The sequence below is a fragment of the Cynoglossus semilaevis genome, chromosome 18, assembly GCF_000523025.1.
Source record: "Cynoglossus semilaevis isolate Cse_v1.0 chromosome 18, Cse_v1.0, whole genome shotgun sequence".
NCBI lineage: Eukaryota > Metazoa > Chordata > Actinopteri > Pleuronectiformes > Cynoglossidae > Cynoglossus > Cynoglossus semilaevis.
Genome location: NC_024324.1, coordinates 14,298,706 through 14,318,367, shown reverse-complemented (window position 1 = coordinate 14,318,367; position 19,662 = coordinate 14,298,706). Strand labels below are relative to the sequence as shown.

Below are 19,662 nucleotides of genomic sequence, written 5' to 3'. Positions count from 1 at the left end.
AGCGCATCACGTCTTTTTGCAATAGCCTACATTGTTTTGTTTGAAATGACACCTCTTCATTAACTAACTCTTGTCATCGTTTGTAACGACTGCAAACCATGTTGATACGATTCAGCCGCTGTGATAATGCGATAACCAGGCCCGTCATATCAGCTGACACGTAGCGTCGTCAGGCGACCAGCCGTGTAGCATGTTGTCAGCTGCAGTCAAACATACTGTATATTTTTGTGATTACAGTGGCATCGCGTCGGCGAAAAAATGCGAAGTAGAGACGCCATAGTTATTATATTGTTCACGTAATGTATTAACTCTTTACGAACCGTTTAGGAGGCATCATAGGGCGTGAAATATGGCAAAACATTTAACGAAACTTTCACAAATCGCGTTTACCCGTAGGTTATTTCTTGCTATATGCTGCATGTATTTTACAAAATGTCTTTACATCAATTTCTTTTTCATACTTTTTTTTTTAACAGTTTTTTCTTCTTGGGCTAGGAAATGCTTTTTTTATATTACGAAAATAATAAAAAATATTATATAATAAAAAAAAAAATGTGTTGTGCAAAAACCAGCGATAGAGTGAAAAATCCGCAAAACGAGAATGCATTTAAAATACTAAAAACCCGCGATGCACTGAGGGCGCGACGGCCGAAGTGCGATACAGCGAGGGACGACTGTACTCATAAAGCCCACCATATTGCCAAGATCTAGAACTGACAACGGGCATTACTTTCGTAAGAAAGATACGACAGTAAGACCGAACATAAATAAACGACTTTCAAATCCATTACAGCAGGGGGGTCAAACATACGGCTCGAGGGCCAAAACTGGCCCATTTGATGAATTTTGAAAATAAAACAACACGCAACCACTTCATGTTCGGGAAATGTTTTGTAAGATATCTAAAAATATTTTATTATAATTAATTATATTCACATATAATTGAGATTTATCTGATATACATACATTAATCTGCATACATTAATAATATACCTGCTCATTTGCATGAAAACAAGAGAGAAAAACATGAGCATATTGTTATTTATAGTTAATTATGTTATGATTGTACCGGTCCGGCCCACTTGACACCTAATTAGGTTGTATGCGGCCCCCTGAACCAAAATTTGAGTTTGACACCCCTTCATTAGAGCTACTGGATCTTCAGCAGGTTTTTACAGCCTAATTGTCCCTATCCCGTTTAAACTCTAGGCCTGGAATTGTAAAATTGTCAAATTTGGCATTCCGGTTTCAAAATATCTATCCACATAATTTTCTTTATTTCCAAATTCTAACATTGCACATATCATTATTCATATACAGAATCAATTATTTGCTTCCCCTCAAATCATTTCTCAGGATTTTTCCAGGACATTTTCAACCGCTGCGGAGATACGTTATCACATCAAACACATTCCTCTGTCCCCCCTCATTCTTCGGAAGTGTTCGCCCACGATAACTCTCGTCTGCTCCACTGCCTGTCACTCAACGGAGGACCCTCGCGGACCAACACTAGCAACACTTTTCACCTTACTGTCACTATTTTAGTCTCTTCTCCCCAGGTCGCTGAATCTGTTCAGTTTAATCAATTTCAATTGATTTTCATCACTGTTGTGTTAATATGTTTTTTCTATTCTTCTATTCGTATTCAATAGCAGCTTGTCTATTTGTGAAGTACGCTACAGCCATAATTGACCTTAAAAAAAAAGTAATAGGTAGAATAGTACATTTGCTGGCCAGTAAAACAACCGTAAGTCGTGTTCTTTTTTTCTCCTGCTTGTTCCTGCTTTATTGAATTCCTCACCTCTTGTGTCTCATTCCAGGTCGTACCCTTCCTTCCGTGTCTCCTATCCCTGTGGTTACCCACATCTGCCCTTTGGTGCCCCCTTTTGATTACCTCCTCTCTTTGATGTGCCTTATCACCACAACCTTTGTGTGTGTGTGTGTGTGTGTGTGTGTTATGTCCGCACCGTTTCCTGTTCCATTTCGTCTTTGTCTCCCAAGACAAGTGCACCAGCTGCCCCACTATTCTTAATTAGCAATCCTTTGTTTCAGCCCTGAGCATCTCGCGGACAATTAAACCCTGAGAACGGACGTCTTCCAGCTGATTCTACGCCAGCATCAAGCGTCATCCGAACATTTGCAATTTACAAAAATGTGGTGTCACGGAATGAAATATACAGACTCCGAGTTTAAATCTTGCTAACAGTTTACTTGGGCCTGTTTAGTTGAACACAACAAGTGATGAACTGGCGGGAATTGAAGAAAGACGCACATCAAGATTTTCTTATCTTATCCTCTATACAATCATATCCTCTATCATTGTATCCTCTATACAATGATATGTTTCATATTTTATTATTTTATCATCAAATTTATGGTGCTAGCCAGCTAATAGATTCGAGTACGACCGCGTGGACACCATCGATCCAAATCACAGCAAAACAATGACATCCGACTTTTCTTCAAGAATCCTAACCCTGTTGAGATTTCATGCACTCATTTCTACAAGTTACTAATATTCATACAGAGCCACATATTTCCGAGTAACCCAGATACAGCACATAATAACAGAAAGTCCACCGGAGAAGTACTTAGTCCTACGTTTACCCCACGACTAAAAATACGTTGTTGCTTTAGCTCGTATGTACACAGCTAATTACGTAGTCACATAATCAACTCATAACATATATTGTGTACACGTGACTCAGTGTATATTTACTGACCTGTGATAAGAACAAAGGAGATGCACGTTTCGCAATTTGCTCAGTGTGAAACTTGGGCCCGTTTAGTTGAACACAACAGTGATGAACTGGCAGGAATTGAAGAAAGACACACACGAGGAAGTGACTGTACTATAGAATGGTATGTTTCATATTCTATTTTTTTATCATCAAATTTATGGTGCTACACTACTGGTGCTGGCCATCCAATAGATTCAAGTACTACCGCGTGGACACCATCGATCCAAATCACAGCAAAACAACGACATCCGACTTTTCTTCGAGAATCCTAACCCTGTTGAGATTCCATGCACTCATTTCTACAAGTTATTTCTACACATATTTCCGAGTAACCCAGATACAGCACATAATAACAGAAAGTCCACCGGAGAAGCACTTAGTCCTACATTTACTCCACGACTAAAAATACTTTGTTGGCTGCTGTTGAATGGAGCGAGAAACACATAGTATAAAAAAATTAAAAAACGGCACACAAGCTCACTGGTAATTCTCTGGCTATTGACCAGCTTTATTCACACACACTGGCTCAGCGAGACGGTTTCGTACTAGAGATGGCGGGGCAAAATCTGTCTTGTTCAGACATCTGCCTTCTCACTTTCACAGCTCCCTGGGGAACGTTTGGAGAAGTACGCTCATGCAGAGAAACGTGTGAAAGTGGCTTAGTATACATGTAGACGAAAGCCAGACTGGATGCGGATTGTGGATTTCACAGCAACTAATCTATCTTAAGCTGTGTATTTGACAGTTTTGAACAAATATACTCCAGGTTTTTGAGCTATGTTTCAGTGAGGTACTGAAGTAAATGCTGATTACGCACAACTGTAGCAAATGAACCGTTCAACAAAATAAGATCGGCAAATACCGTATCTTCAAACTGTTACTACGGTCAATTTACGCCGATATATAAAAGCACCGAAGAATAAAATGAATAAAAATGACTTCAAAAAAAAAAAGAAAAAATAAAGACAAATGGAATGTCCTGACCAGCTACAAGACTGAACAGAAAGTGAGCAGAGCTTTTATACCGTTGTCCCATTTCAACTGAAAAAATATAATCAAACCAAGGTGTATCCGGTCACAGGTTTGGCGCATGCAAGTACCAGTATTTATTTACATCGTTATTGGTGCGTTCCTAAACTCTACTAATTTCGAATCAATTTAAATAAAACTGTGACAATAACAATTTCTATATGTAAAATATATATTTCTCTAACAAACAATACACAACATCAATACAGAGTTGCTTTACTGTCACCTTCTAGATCTTTTTTTCTTCAGACAAACGTGTTCATATAGATGCAGTTTTGCTAACAGAAAGGAAAAACAAAAACGTCTCCTATTTCCTTAACCTATTATTTTGCATTTAGTAAAATTCAAAATTCCGAAATCAAGTGTGTCATTAACATCAACATTGCTATGCTCCACTGAAACAGAAATGAAAGATTGGCCCAGTTCGGCCGTTAAGGTTCAGAGTCAACACTAGACACTAAAATAAGAATCAGTGGGCAGAATCACATAGGTGCCTTTAATTACCTTGCAAATTAAGCAGCACAAAAAGACTCGGCATTTGCATACGTTCTTGAGTTGTTTATGTTGCCTAGCATTTTAATAAGAGTAATTAAAAAAAAAACATTCTCCCATGTTGTTAACTCTTTCTTTAATATCATAAAAATTACTTTTTACTGTGACTATATTAACTATATTCTTCATACAGTCAAGGCTACACTCTTACTTTGGAATAGCGTTTTCCTGGTTTAATCCAAATAATCCACAAATAGTTTGTAATTTGTCGGAAAAAAAAAACAAATTGCACAAAACACATTCGTTAAATGCATTCATTTTCATCACTCGCTACTGCACAGGTCCACTTAGCAGTAGCCACTTAGCATACACGTCTCGGTAGCCACTAGCCTACACGTCACAGTAGCCACTTAGCATACACGTCACACTCTCACTTCACATCAACCCTCTCTCGATAAGCGGTTACTTTAGCTTGCTAATTACTTAGCTTGTGTAAAAACACATATACAACTCATAACATATATATTATGTACACTTGATAAGAATTAAGGAGATACACGTTTAGTTAATACACTTGATAAGAATTAAGGAGATACACTTTTCGCTAGTTTTATCGTCACGGCAGCAGGATTTATTCTTCCTGTGTTAGCATAAATCCCATTCTACCACAAATGTGATGCGCCACCTAGCGGCCTAGCATGCTATAGCAATGTAGTGTTGTGAGCACAAGCGAATGATCACATTAAAAAAAAAAGAAAGAAAAAAAAATTTAAAAATAGTAGGGGTGTTTTTCTCTTACAGTTTTTGTCTTTTTAGATATTTTTGATGCAGTTTTGCCCGTTGTCATAAAAACTTTTTTTTTTAAAAAAACATAATGTCAGTAGTTAGGACATAGACATATGTTGCATTTATAACCGCAGGAAACCAAAGATCCTTTATTAGGCCTTCAGGTTCTACACAGATGGCTCCATTGGGTTTAAGTTAATGGTCTGTTGGTGGAAAAGGAGAGGTGAGAGACTTGAAGGACTACAGCTATATGACTGCCATCAGTATGATGAATGGACAATGGAGTGCACTACATACACAGGAGTCACTGCAGAGTCTAGAGACAGACATCTGCAGTTGAAAAATGACGTGAATGATATCAACCCCTCTTCCAGACGATATGTCATCGAATGTAGTCAGTAGTCACAGCTCTTTATTGCCGGTGCTTCAAGGTAAAATGGCATACGAGGACTTGAATCCGATAGAAATAACCCATGTTGCGGTACTTTATAGAAAACACCGTTGGGGTCTGTAGTAGCGCTTAGTTTAGTGCTTGATATTATACAGTTGCTGTCATTTTATTTGTAATGTAGAATTACAGGTTTTATGAAGTGTAGAACTTTAAAGATACAGTATCAATAGATAGATAAAATGCTGTCTTGTCCGAAAACCTGTCCATTTTGCGCCATCCGGCTACACGCTAGCTCAAGGAACAAAGCAGCTTGAAGACAGACGCATAGCACCAGACCGACATAGATTATGATGTCATACTGAAATGGCAGCAGTCACTCACGGCACGTTTAGGTATCATCGGATATGGTTATAAAATTGATTTTTTTTTTTTTGATTTTGGGGAAAAAAAATTATTGGCCCGTACATAGACACTTGATTCCGTACCGTACCTTACACGTACACTACGTAAATTATATAAACTTAGAATTAACTTAACTTAACTTACGTTTTGTTTTTTTTTTACTTTTCTATTTTTGTCTTTAGCCGGCACCATGCTTATATTTATCGACAATTTCATGCTTTATTTCCATGGTCATCGTTCGTTTCTTCTTCTCACTACCATCCTTACCACTCACTTTCTTAGGACTCGTCACTGGTATGAAGAGTAATGCACAAAATAGAGAGAAAATCACGTAGATAACACAAACACAATACGGAAGATTCGCTGAAGATGCGTACGGAAGTCGAGGAACGCGTGAAGTGAACGTCAGCCGCCTAGCGTCGGCGCCTCTAAGCGTGCTCGTATCTCAAATCTTCATTCGTATCTCAAAGCAAAAATTTGCTCGAGGGATTGCTCGTATCTCGGAATACTCTTATGTGGGGACGCTCGTATCTCAAGGTATTGCTGTATTTTGTGAATTTTTTCCATATTCAAAAATTCTTCAAGTGGGCTGAAATGAATCCCCAGTGAGCCAGTTTTTTTTTTGTAGTTAAAGAACAACGAGTGTCCTCACAGCCATTAAATCACCAGAGTCCGACAGAGAACTCACGGGGGACTGTAACTCCCTACTGAGCACCGCACTAGTTCTAATTCATTCTCTGTTCAATTAACTGGTCACATCAACCTATCAAGTCCAGGTCATACTTGTCCACCAACTCTTTGACTTTGCGTCTAAACATAAGCCGACGTATGTCAGCCGTCAGCATTTTTACTCTATGTGGGACGCCAGGGGTCAAGAAAAATACAAACGGAAGAGTCTGAGAAAGGATGAGGATAAAAGAGGCACAGATGTGACTTTATCTTCAGCCTCTCTACATCTGCCGGTGTGGTTTTCTTCCTTCCATGTTTTTTTTTTTTTTTTTAAATCACCTGACAGATGGTCCTCCAAGACTAGTACACTCCTCGACGGGGGCATGTGCTGCACCATGTAATTGCTTTTGTTCTGTTGTATTGAACACACCCTCTTCTCCCCATCACCCATTTACTCCCAGTGTGAGCATGTGACACTCACTGGGAGAACGTTAATGATACGATGCGTTCGATTTGAAATGAGGAATGTTATGTTTATTGAAGCAGACTATCCTGAACTAACCTGAACAACTGAGCTGGTTTTCATTAAAACAAAACAATCCACTCCATATTTCTCATACCATATTTTACGGACTATAAGTCGCACCTTTTTTTTTTTCTCCCCTTGGCTGGGTTTGCGACTTATACTCAGGTGCGACTTATATATTAAAATATGTAATTTCATATGTTTGTTATATTCACACTGGCAGCCACTAGAGGGCACTCTAGGCTTGTGTACCAGTATCTGCTACTCCCGTACCAGTGACAGTTTACATGTTCGTTATTTTCACCCCATCAGCCACTAGAGGGCACTCTAGCTGGCTAGAGCGACGTATATGTGGTTTTTTTTCTTCTTCGTTATGCATCTGTGGCTGGTGCGACTTATACTCCAGGGCAACTTGTAGTCTGGAAAATGAGGTAAATACCATTTAAACACAATTATATGCATATGTTCAAACCCATTGAGGCTCTAATGCAGTATGCAATATTTGCCAACTAGTTATACAAGTTGTACTGTATGCTCTCCTAACTGATTTCTTATTTCATATTCCTTCTAAATCTGAGAAGACAGCGAACAAAAAGCAGGATACAATGTCGCGAGATTCACCCATACGCTGCTTTTGACTGGCAAATTAGTGGTGCGAGAAGATGAAGACAAAAGAAAACACTTTCCTGTTTGTTGGTGTTGCTCCGTGTTTTACCACTTTGCTTTATGTTTATGTTTTCACTGCCTTTTTAGACAAACGGTTTGGATTTAAGAGCTTGTCTGACCATAAATAGAGTGTCTGCACATTCTGCCGAATATAGCTTCCTGAAATAAGATACTTTCTCCCCACTGTTGCCTGAGTGGTTCGATGTATAAAACACAAGTAGAACATCAATACAGTATTGACAATAGTGTGTAACATTAATCCGCTTTTATAAGGGTCGGGTAGGTTGAAATGCATGTTGACAGCTGACATACCATACAATTCCCCGACTTTTCGGAAAAAAAAAGTACATTTTAGATCATTTAGTAATATATATTTTGTTTTGTTAATTTGATTTTATTTAACTTTTGGCTGAAAATCTTTTGAGATTTTGATTAATCTAAGTATTTTTTTTAGCACACCAGTTGGATACACTGTCTTTTATTGAAGTCATTGTGACGTCCAATAGGAACTTTGCTGCCCTCTAACCACTTTCAGACTTAAATGAATTCAGTTCATCAATTCAAATGATCAGTGGTGAACCGTCAGGGCCAGCAGAGAAGGCCAGAAGTCTAAATCAGCAACTTATTTTTCTAAATAATATAAATATATAAATAAATATTAACATATTTATCATGAATATTTATAAATGTTCTCATCATTTCGTGATTTTTCTGTTGGTTGCTTTGTTTTCACTCATATACATTTACATTTTTCTTTTATCCAATCATATTTTGACCTCATGTGTTGCTAGGGTGAAACTTTGTCTGGTGTGCCTTAAAGTCTGGTAGCCAGCACTTAGCTAGCTACAACAAGTTAAATAAAATGAGATTATTTTAGGGGAGCAGAAAAGAATAAATAACAAATTTTAAAAAACTATGAAGACACGGTACATAACTTTAACTGAAAAAAATCAACTACAATTTGACGTCACAGTTTCCATTTCTCACATTTAACCAAACCAGTATTACATATATTTTACATTAGAAGATCCCCATGGAACATCACCAAACCAAAATTTCACAAAAAATAAAATGTAGTGAAAATATGAAACAAGTGCATGTTTAGTGTGACACAACACTGATATACTGACAGGAATTGAAGAAAGACACAAAGGTTTTTCTCCACATCTCTGAGTCTCTCTCTTTTTTTTTGCTTTTATAGTCACAAGATACAAGTCTGCTTCCTTAACCACCAGTTGTGTATATTTTTTAAGAGATTATTCTCTTAATTTATGTGAATTTCAATGTCAATCAACCAATTTGAGTCACGAGGTGAGGTGAATACTAATATCCTGTTAGGATGGACGTTTAAAATGGTCCCATTACCAAATCTTCCATAGTCCTAGGGACTAAAACCAATTTGAGTCACGAGGTGAGGTGAATCCTAATACCCTGTTAGGATGGAGGTTTAAAATGATCCCATTACCAAATCTTCCATAGTAGTTATTATTCATTTCGCATATTTTTAGCATCCAAAGCACAGCTATATGCATAAGATGTCCTGTTTTTTTTTTTTAATGTCATCGGCCGATACTAGCATAATTGCGTTTCAAAATGCGATATCAGTAAGAATAGTTTTTTTCCTCCGATAATATAAACCCAATATCGCAATGTTGAAGTGAAAGTGAATTATTGTCATTGTGACACTGCACACCACTGCACACAAAGAAATGTGCCCTCTGCCTCTAACCGTAAATGGCTGCATAAATCGGTATCAGTAGTTATCGGAATCGGAAATTAAGTGTTTGGACAATATCAGCAGTTTTTTTTTTCTCCCAAGATACAGTATGGTACAGTGAGCAGACATTTTCTGGGATTTGTCAGTCAGCTGTACGGCTAGCATTACAATGCAACGTACAGGATCCAATGCCAGTAAGTATCAAATGTTTCTGATCAGAACCTTGTCCTAAGATGGTGAGAACCTTTTCCGAAATGAATGCCTTCACCACGTCCAATTTTTGCACATTTAATAACGTAAAAAAAAAAACGCATATATGAAAATTGAATTGAAAATGAATGCGTTATTTGTTCAATTATTAGCTCTTAAGATACAGAGAACAGGGTAAAATGGAAAACACTGATTCGCTATGGCAACCCCTGAAAAAAAAGGGACAAAAGAAGGAAAAAGAGGAAAAGAAGAAGATGTTTTTTTTTAAATTAATTTAACTATCAATAGCATTTAACCACAAGTGTAATTAGTGTGAGTATTAGCACCAGGAAGGTAATTGCTTGTTGTACAACTCATTATATATACTGTAATTAGTCACATCAGTATACAAGAAGTAGTCTCAACTTTCAGTGGAGCAGTAAACCAAAACCAAAGAAAGGCACAGCGATTGGTGGTCTAAGATTATATGTTAATGTTGGACCAAAGCCCCCCTCTGGAGATTTTGTGGTGCAATAAAGGGAGAACACTGCTTTAGTTAGTTGACCACAGGAGGTCTGCAGTGAATATATTAGGGCAGGATCATTTAAAAATTCAGTGTTTATGGCACAGTTTTGTTTCACCATTCTTGTCCTGTTCTGATTACAAGTCATTTCACTTAAAATCCACAAATGACAGGTTTATGTGAATTTAAATAAAGGAAGATCGATTACTATGTTGGTTACTTTTCATGCATGATCAATACACAAATCTACAAGCCTACAAAATCAGACATAAATACCACGTGCAGTTGGTCATACTTTTAAAGCTATAACAGCGTCCGCTCTCCATGCAGGGCCTGCATATTTAAACTTTTTAGAACAGGGGTGTCAAACATACAGCCCGCGGTCCAAAACCGGCCCACTCGGGCAATTGTTCAATTCAGCCCGCTTGATGAATTTAAAAAATAAAACAAATACACAAAAAAAAAATCATGTTTATGATATTTTTAATTACATTTCATAAAATATAAATAAATAATAATAAATACCTAATATACTTGTACTTACTGTATTTGCATGAAAACAAAGGGGAAAAAATTACCTATTGTTATTTATAGTTAATTTGGTTACAATTGTACTGGTCCGGCCCGCTTGACATCTAATTAGATTGTTTGCGGCCCGTGAACCAAAATGAGCTTGACACCCCTGGTCTTTACCGACTGTTCTCTGTCAACACATTAAGGCCTGGTTCACACGCACAACTATTATTTCTTCCAAAAATGCAGTAGTTGCTTTTGAGAGCACCGAATCAGAGCAGTGATTCTCAGAAGACAGTGCGCACCCCCTCCCCCTAGTCACTGCTGATGGCCTTCTGAGACCGCTCTAAATTCTAACGGGAGGTGGAGAGGTCTGGTTATTGTATGGGGACACTGGAGAAAGGAACAAAGAAGGAGCAATGTGGCAGATTCAGCAGTAAGCCTCCTCTTGTTTGGCAACACATGGACGGGCTGGGACTCACAAAAAGACCACGCAGAGACGCTGCTCTTTAACCGTGCGCATTTGTGTGGCCCTACATGCACGTACAACGGAACTGTCCCAGGACCGCAAGTCACTAATCTGGTTTGATTCTGTCAGCACCGATCGTTGTTTTTTCCAGTGCATCGCCGGTCGATTGTTTTGCATTTTTATCATTTGCGTTATTCAGACGATTGTTTTGCATTTTTATCATTTGCGATATTCAGAACGATATTTGCTCGACAAATCAATTATTCAAGACCGGTGTCATTCTTAGACAGTGCTTCTCAAATAGTGGGGCACGACCCCCCTGAGGGTGCGGTGTCACAAGGGGGCGCAAGAGGGGAATTTCAGTGTACTGTATTAATTCACGCTTAAACGATATATATATATATATAAGCCTCCAGTCACTAGATGGCAGCAGAGCAGCTCATTTTATTAGTCTATTTTGATAAGCCTAAAAATCTTCTGCCCCCTGGGGACAGAAACACTGATCTAAGCTGTCGGTTTGGTTAGAGCCACACTTGATTCTGACTCGTCGAGACGATTGAAAAAAAATGATATGTTTCAGGAATAACCAACTTGTTTAGGCCATTGGGGCATGGCGGTAATTAAATGTTAAAAAAAAGGGTATACTGTACGTTAAGCGCTAAATCGAAACAAGGAGAACGCCGGTGTATCTGAATGACTCATATGGCTGTGGGGGGGGAGTCCTAAAGAGCAGCTAGTGGAACAGGAGAATAAACAACAGCCTTCTGTCCACAGCTTCTGTGCTCTAACCACTGAAACCAACATAGTAAAGCTCTTTGCCAAGACATAACATCCCATGCCAATTTCGCAAAATCCCATCCATATGCAGATGGGGTATTACATGTTATGCTACATGATCACTCGTGTGATTGGAGGCTTGTAGTATTTCTGGCTTGGTAAACGCCATAAGCCTTGGCTTATAGCGACAAGGAACGAGTCAGGAGATTCAGAGGTTGCCTAAGTGGGGGGGCACAGATGGAATGAATGGATGAAACTGCTGCCTGTTCGATCTGCTCGGAGCAGCGGTAGCAGCCCCGTGCAGTTTGCCTCCCCGTCTTCCCTCCCCACACACAAAACCTCACTCCTGCCAACTGACCAAAGTTGGCAATGCCAGCATAAAAATGGACAAGTTTTAAATGGAACTCCCTTGAAAACGCAAAGCAGAGGATGGGTGGGGTAGGGGTGTGACATTTTTCTTACGAACCAAAGGGAGAAAAGGCTAGTAACAACAGCAGTAGACTAAATGTTACAGTTCATTTGTTGACGACGGCATTGTCCTAGGTTTTTAATGCACATATTGCTCGAAACCTTGTCTCTCGAGAGCCTCCCCTCAGATATTAATCAATGCTGTGGCTAACATAACTATTGCTATCATTTTTTAAATAATGTGTAGCAACAGTACCAGAATTTGCAGCCCTGAGAGCTCTTTGTTGTGTTTCCTATAAAAAACATGTTCTTTTTGATTAGAAATGACAAGCCAGAAGACAGAAGAGCACAAACAATAATTGTGATCAACACCAGCGCTGCAGTCCTGACAGAGAAACATGCCACCAGCAGGGGATCACACATGCCGACGCGCTGCATTAAAGCTTAGAGTAGACGCACAGAAACACGCCCCATACTGTATCTAGGTTAACTTTGTCTCGCCAATCTGCTGTGGTTTCCCTATCGGTAATCCTGCCTTAGCACAGTGGGAGGTGGAGCACATAAAACCATAATACCATTGGATTTACATTCCTTAGCATAAGGTGTTAACAATTAAGTCAAAAGAGCAAAAAGAAAAAAAAAATTAGCAATCTGAAAGGAGTTAGTTATTTGTCTGTATAACCTTTAATTATGTAATTACCTAATACGAAGCAGGGAGATTTACTTATAAAGACTTTTTTGTTCTGAAAGGAAGAAAATGAATGCTTTGGCATTTTTAAACATTGGCTTTACCTAATTTGCTGTTAATGTTTTATTTAGGGCTTCTAAAATTACATTTAAACACTATATTGCTGCATTTAAAAAGGAAAATGTTTAGGATATAACTGAATGCCAATTTACACAACGGTAACTTCTAGACTGTTTGATCCCAGAATTAAAAGTACGATTTGAGGGGACTTTGGTAAACCATGCAATATAGGAATTTAGATGGATGGATGGATGGATGGATGGATGGATAGATGGATGGATAGATGGATGGATGGATAGATGATAGGTGGATAGATGGATGGATGGATGGATGGATAGATAGATAGATAGATGGCACTTTTTTTATCCCTTGGGAGTTCCCTTTGGGAAATTTAGGAATTTCCAATGCTTAGGGGGAAAAAAAAGTCTGGAAAAGGTTTTAAAAGCAAGAATGGATCATTTCCTTTATACTTAATGTTTACGTACGTATAAATATAGTGTGGATTTTTCTTTTACCAAAGGCCGTTTGATTCGGTGCTGCATTGCCAGGATTGTTTAAACTGATTAGCCCTCTACTGGTGTTAAAGGGGCTGTTCCCCGTGAAACCAGTACATTGATCTGGAGAAACAGAGATTAGACACAAGAGGAAAAAAGAACATTGATCTCCAGCTGAATCCAAAGGGCACTCCTGTCTTGATAGATTGAGGGAGATCCATCCCCTCCTCTCCTGCTCCCCTCCTCTTTGCTCACTGGACCGTGCATCAGTATTGTGTTGCTCTGACCATGTGCTGCTCCCTCAAAGTGCACGGGCTTTCCATCAGTGGGAGGCACCTCCCCGGAACAGCGACAACAGGGAATCTGGTAATATACAACACCAGCTGTCCACGCCGTGAAGCGTCAGTGACTACGACGAGGCACAATTTAATTGATCAACTTTCACCTACTTAGATTCTTCAATCACATCCCTTGGATGGGAGTCTAAAAAACAAACAAAAAAAAAAAAAAAAAACATCATAATTGTTCACAACACAAACACCGTCTCTCATTAGTTGTACACATGTCAAACTGATAAATGAGTCCAATAGCAGTACCGAGCAGCAGCGGCAGAGTCCCAGATGCCTCTGCTCGGAAGTCCAGCCAACAGAGCACACAGCCTGCTCTCCTAACCTTCCGTTTTTGAGTAAAAAGACATACCCCTCAGGCACTGCAGTAAATATAGTACACCACTACACAGGATTGGTCAGTCTGTATCAAAGTCTCCCACCTTAATGGGGGCAAAATACAAAAAAAAAAAAAAAAAAAAAACCCTCTAAACTTTTATTATGCAGTTTATCATTCTTGAGGAGTACACATTGCAACTATTAAATTCAAACAATACTCGAGCTGGTTAGAAATCAATAGAGTATTAAAAATGCACTTTGAAGAGACTTACATATAATGATATTTTAGCAGTGATGGTAGAATAGTATGAATGATCATCCAGCAACTCAGCACCTCTGGCGACCGTCTCTCATCGAATTACTACGCGAGTACATAAAAGGCTTTACCTGTTTGCCAGATGTACGTGGGTCTATTCCCCACTGCAGTATTTGCATCGAGCATCCAGATGAAGAAAAGGAGCAGCACTAGCCTCCGGATAGAGAGAAGCAATGCTGTACTGGAGACTCTCAGTGTCCCCGCAGCTCTGATCGCCAACCCCATGGCTACCATAGAGCAATTACTGTAGTTTCAATGCAGTACCGAGGAGGAACGCAAAACCTGACCACGAGGTTTTAAAGAGCCGAACTTGTGTAAATTCTGCCTCGTCCGCACCTGTCCATCCAAGTAGTAATCCCGTAAGGATGGGTTAAGGTCTTTCCCCTCTGCACACTTTACCCCCCGTTTCTATCGTTTCTTTGCTCTGAAATGAGGGAGGATGATGTGTGGCAGCAAATAAAAAAAAAACAGGGAACAATAGATCCCTAAGACGAGCCTGCTGCTGCTGCTGCTGCTGTATGCCGAGTTGATGCACCACCTCCCTTCAGCTCGGCTCTTTCGCTCGTGCACTCATACACACACAGCGCACACACACACTCACACACACTCACCATCCCTACGCCCCCTCCCCTTCTCTCCCTCTCTCTCATTTATCCCTCAGCCCTTGCTCCATCAAAGTAGCTGCATGCTCGGGGCTGAAGAGAACAGCTTAAACGTGCACGGGAAGGTAAGGAAGAGTTTGTTCGATAAATAAGTGACATACGTCAGACGAACTCAATCTAAAATAAACTCAATTCAAATAGCGATGGATAAACAGCGGGCTTAATAAAGCTCTATCCAGTCTACATGAATTATTAACCTAATGTCGCTGCTAAGCAGATGTTCACGTATGCTGATGACATGATGCGGTGTATCAGAAACGACGGCGTTGTTTTTTTTTTTTTTTTCACTCTTCTTCTGCACGAAAGTGATCGGTTTTTGATGGTATTACTTAACTAAAAGCTCTAGCCAAAAGATGAGCGCGGACAGATGTACATAGTCATCGTACAAAGGATTAATTGAGGCCATCTGTCCGTTTGGTCAAAGGCTTAGCCCAAACATTTGTCAGGCTTTTTCCTCAAAAAAAAAAAAAAAAACCCACTTTTTTGAAGTTCCGTGTAGTGTTTTTGGTACCAAAAGCGGAACATCGAACTTTGTAACGCCCCTGTCTGTGGTTATATTCTGTGTTCGACATAATGTAGAATAATTATATTAATAATTGGTATTGATATTAGTAGCGGTTGCACGCCTCGCAAGCAGAGAGCAGAAGGTCCTGGGTTTGATTCCCAGAGGAACTACCATATCCCTAACGGCGCCTCTCACGGTGTGTCAGTGGTAAAGACTTACACTGTAAATTTTCCCCATTGCGGGATGAATAAGGGATTCAATTATTGGGGCAGTGCTAGCTTGGTGGTTAAGAAAGCGGACTTGCATCCAAGGGATTCAGGTTTGAGTCCACCAGCTGCCAAGTTCCCACTGAGGTGCGTTGAGCATGGCGCCATTCCCACACACTGCTCCCCAGGTGCCTGAGCTGCCTGCTCACTACGTTGATGGGTAAAATGCAGAGGTCACATTTCGTTGTGTGCTGTGTGACAGTGATAAGTAAATCACTTTCTATATTAGATATTATCAATCAATTATATCCAACAAAACCCCTAGTTTTTCCTCAATGGCTGAGATACATTTTGTTTATTTTTTTTTTTGTAATTTGACTAAATAGCAAAATTGCATAACAAATAAAAATATAATAAAATCATTGATCCATCGCATTAATTCAGCCTCGTATTTAAGCTCTGTGTCTAAGGTATTGAGTCGTTACTTATGTGGCACTTTTTCTATTTCTACACCACAGGTTTTGCCATCTACCTGGCTCGACTGCTTTGCCTGCCTTTAACAAGCACAGAGTGCTAATGGACATAATAACTGTGGACAGCAAGAAACAGAGGACAGCCAGATACACACATAACTTTGTGCTTGCCCAGATTCAAAGATCTGGAACAGTAGGTGTCACACCTATGAAACATGATCAGCACTTGGAAAATCTGCTTATTCTCTTACTCTTCGATAGGATCCAAACTACAAATTTGTCATAGAGAGAGAGAGAGCCGTTGTAAGATTATTTTTCTGTTCTTCTGTAGTTACTCGCAGACTTGTGAATCCACGTCGATCAAACGAAACCATTGACCAGAGCTAGGCTAGCATATGTAGCAGTGACAAGTGCTATTCTCTCAACTAAAAGTGTTGGTAAGACTGACATACCTCAAACCGAAGATACGTATGTCAACTACATTGCAGGCCACTCGAGATTCAGGGGATGGGTGTGGATGACATGAAGCAATAGTCAGAGACTAGCTACGGCGACGTCGTCAATTGCTATGACCTTACGCAGGGTGTTGATGGTGAATAGTTGATATACTACAGTACAAAAGTACTGAGATCTCCAAATTACTTCCACAGTAAAAAAAAAGTAGGGTGCATATTAATGTAGATACAAGGTTACTGTATTTTTTAAAAAAAAGGTAGACAGGTGACTTAGCGCTGGCTAGCCTTAGCATGTCGCATGACTTAGATATGAGATAGCCATTAGGTATTCCTAAGGGATTCTGAAAAATCAGTTTAATTACCGTAATTTATTTTTTTACATTACAGAATTTCATAAAATGATACATTTTATGAAAAGGCATTTTGAGAATTTTCAAAACATTTATATACTGTATATATAATATATAGATTAGGATATAGATTGGGGTGAACGTATTAATTATTAAACGATGACAATTATATGGCACATTAACAGCATTAGCAGTTTATTATTTCATGTATTATTGGAAAAGTCTGTTGCTTACTGCTGAAGACCTCACAGGAACCAGAAAAGACGAGAATTGATTTTTAACAAAACCCAGCCCCCCGAATGATCACTGTCAACTCATACGGCCAAGTAGTCGTTACTATGAAACATGATGCGACTGGAAGCTGGAACTCTGACAAGCAAAATGGTGAAGCGACGTGCCCTCCCTGTGAACCGATTTAAGCCCGAAGTAGCATTAGCTGTTCGATACAGGTACGGCAGCTGGCTCTAGGAACGTGGACAGATTCCTCTACGGCTGTAAAGAAGCCTAGTGTGGGAGGTCGAGAGGTTCTGGCTAAATATAGTTGGGGCTTACCACGACACACTGAAAACAGTCTCTTTGGGAGGCCATAAGCTCTCTTCCACTCCGGGCTCTTCCCAGGTGAGAAGCATTGAGCAGGTGTGGGCATTCCCGTTGCTCCCAACTTCCAGTGCCTGTACATTGGGGGTTTTCCCCTGCGGATGAAAAGGTAGCCTCCCTCCACCTTCAGGTTCAGGACAGTCCCTGTCTATTGTTTGTGTCGATGAACAAAATAGCAGTTACCCATTCCTTTTTGGAGTCCCTGGGGGTGCTAGAGAGCATTCTCGCCTGGGATCCCATTGTTTGTTGGGGGACTTCAATGCCCCCGAGGGCAATGGCTGCGAGACCCGGTGGGGCATGATCGGAAGGAACTCCCCACACCTAATTGGTTTTTTGTTATTGGATTTTCAGTGCTGATAACTACCTGGTGGTGAGTTGGCAGACCCGAAACAGATTGGACTTAGCCAAGCCTGTTTTCTGTCACAGATTCTGTTCATAACATATATGGACAGAATTTTTTTATGGACATTTTGGAATTGTTAGTCTTTCAGAAATTCTGAGCTCACCTTAAGGTAGTCCATGGGGTTACCAGGTGACCCTGAGTATCACAATGATGACCCTTGATCTAGATAATGTGCATGTTGGTTAGGCAACTACAGCAAAAAAAAAAATTATATAATATAATATTATATTAAAATATTTTTTATTTACTAAATTAAAAAATACAATTTCATTAGAAGAATTAAAACAAATCAATTTTTTTTCTAAGTTCTTATGCTGCCATCAAATTCTGTAGTTGTAATTTAATTACTGGTGTTATACAGTATGTGTGATGCGATATATGGTACAACAATTAAACAAGTTGGGTGGCTCAATTTTCCGAAAAGAAAATTATGGCAGCACAAGAGAAGCAAAGCGTTTATAAATAAAAAGGGAAAGAAAATATTTGCTGATATTTGATATACAAAATATTTTCTTTTTACTTTAATTTTAGTCGTATGTTTTGGTTTTGCCGCCCTCTCCTTGATTTCTGTAGTACGACAAATTCATTAGGTTTATCAGGATGTAGTTCTCTGAACACAAATCCAAACCCTGAACCTTCCAAGTAGATCCTCTACCTCCAGTCCTACTAAATGCCGGCTGCCGTTCCATTCCCCACATTCCACACTGTCACTCACCAATTTTTTTAATAATTCTTAATAACTTCAATATCCTCCACCTCATTTCCAACTAACCCATATTTCACACCATTCTTCTCAATAGAATTATTATATATTAATTATGGGACCTCTCCTTGGAGTTATTATAAACCAGGTTCTATGCCTAGTGTGGGAGGTCGAGAGGTTCTGGCTAAATATAGTTGGGGCTTACCACGACACACTGAAAACAGTCTCTTTGGGAGGCCATAAGCTCTCTTCCACTCCGGGCTCTTCCCAGGTGAGAAGCATTGAGCAGGTGTGGGCATTCCCGTTGCTCCCAACTTCCAGTGCCTGTACATTGGGGGTTTTCCCCTGCGGATGAAAAGGTAGCCTCCCTCCACCTTCAGGTTCAGGACAGTCCCTGTCTATTGTTTGTGTCGATGAACAAAATAGCAGTTACCCATTCCTTTTTGGAGTCCCTGGGGGTGCTAGAGAGCATTCTCGCCTGGGATCCCATTGTTTGTTGGGGGACTTCAATGCCCCCGAGGGCAATGGCTGCGAGACCCGGTGGGGCATGATCGGAAGGAACTCCCCACACCTAATTGGTTTTTTGTTATTGGATTTTCAGTGCTGATAACTACCTGGTGGTGAGTTGGCAGACCCGAAACAGATTGGACTTAGCCAAGCCTGTTTTCTGTCACAGATTCTGTTCATAACATATATGGACAGAATTTTTTTATGGACATTTTGGAATTGTTAGTCTTTCAGAAATTCTGAGCTCACCTTAAGGTAGTCCATGGGGTTACCAGGTGAC

General features: G+C 39.7%; 1 protein-coding gene across 1 annotated transcript in view; it reads right to left on the bottom strand.

The window, feature by feature from the left end:
* Window positions 1-19,646, bottom strand: part of thsd7aa (thrombospondin, type I, domain containing 7Aa) — a 75,783-nt gene extending 56,137 nt beyond the window's left edge. The window contains exons 1-6 of the mRNA XM_025065351.1: window positions 19,632-19,646; window positions 19,309-19,446; window positions 19,081-19,249; window positions 18,276-18,307; window positions 17,953-18,090; window positions 17,725-17,893 (exon numbers count right to left, since the gene is read on the bottom strand). Coding sequence (XP_024921119.1) covers window positions 17,725-17,893; window positions 17,953-18,090; window positions 18,276-18,307; window positions 19,081-19,249; window positions 19,309-19,446; window positions 19,632-19,646 — 661 coding nt within the window. The remainder of the gene's footprint in view (window positions 1-17,724; window positions 17,894-17,952; window positions 18,091-18,275; window positions 18,308-19,080; window positions 19,250-19,308; window positions 19,447-19,631) is intronic.
* Between the last annotated feature and the right edge of the window lie 16 nt (window positions 19,647-19,662).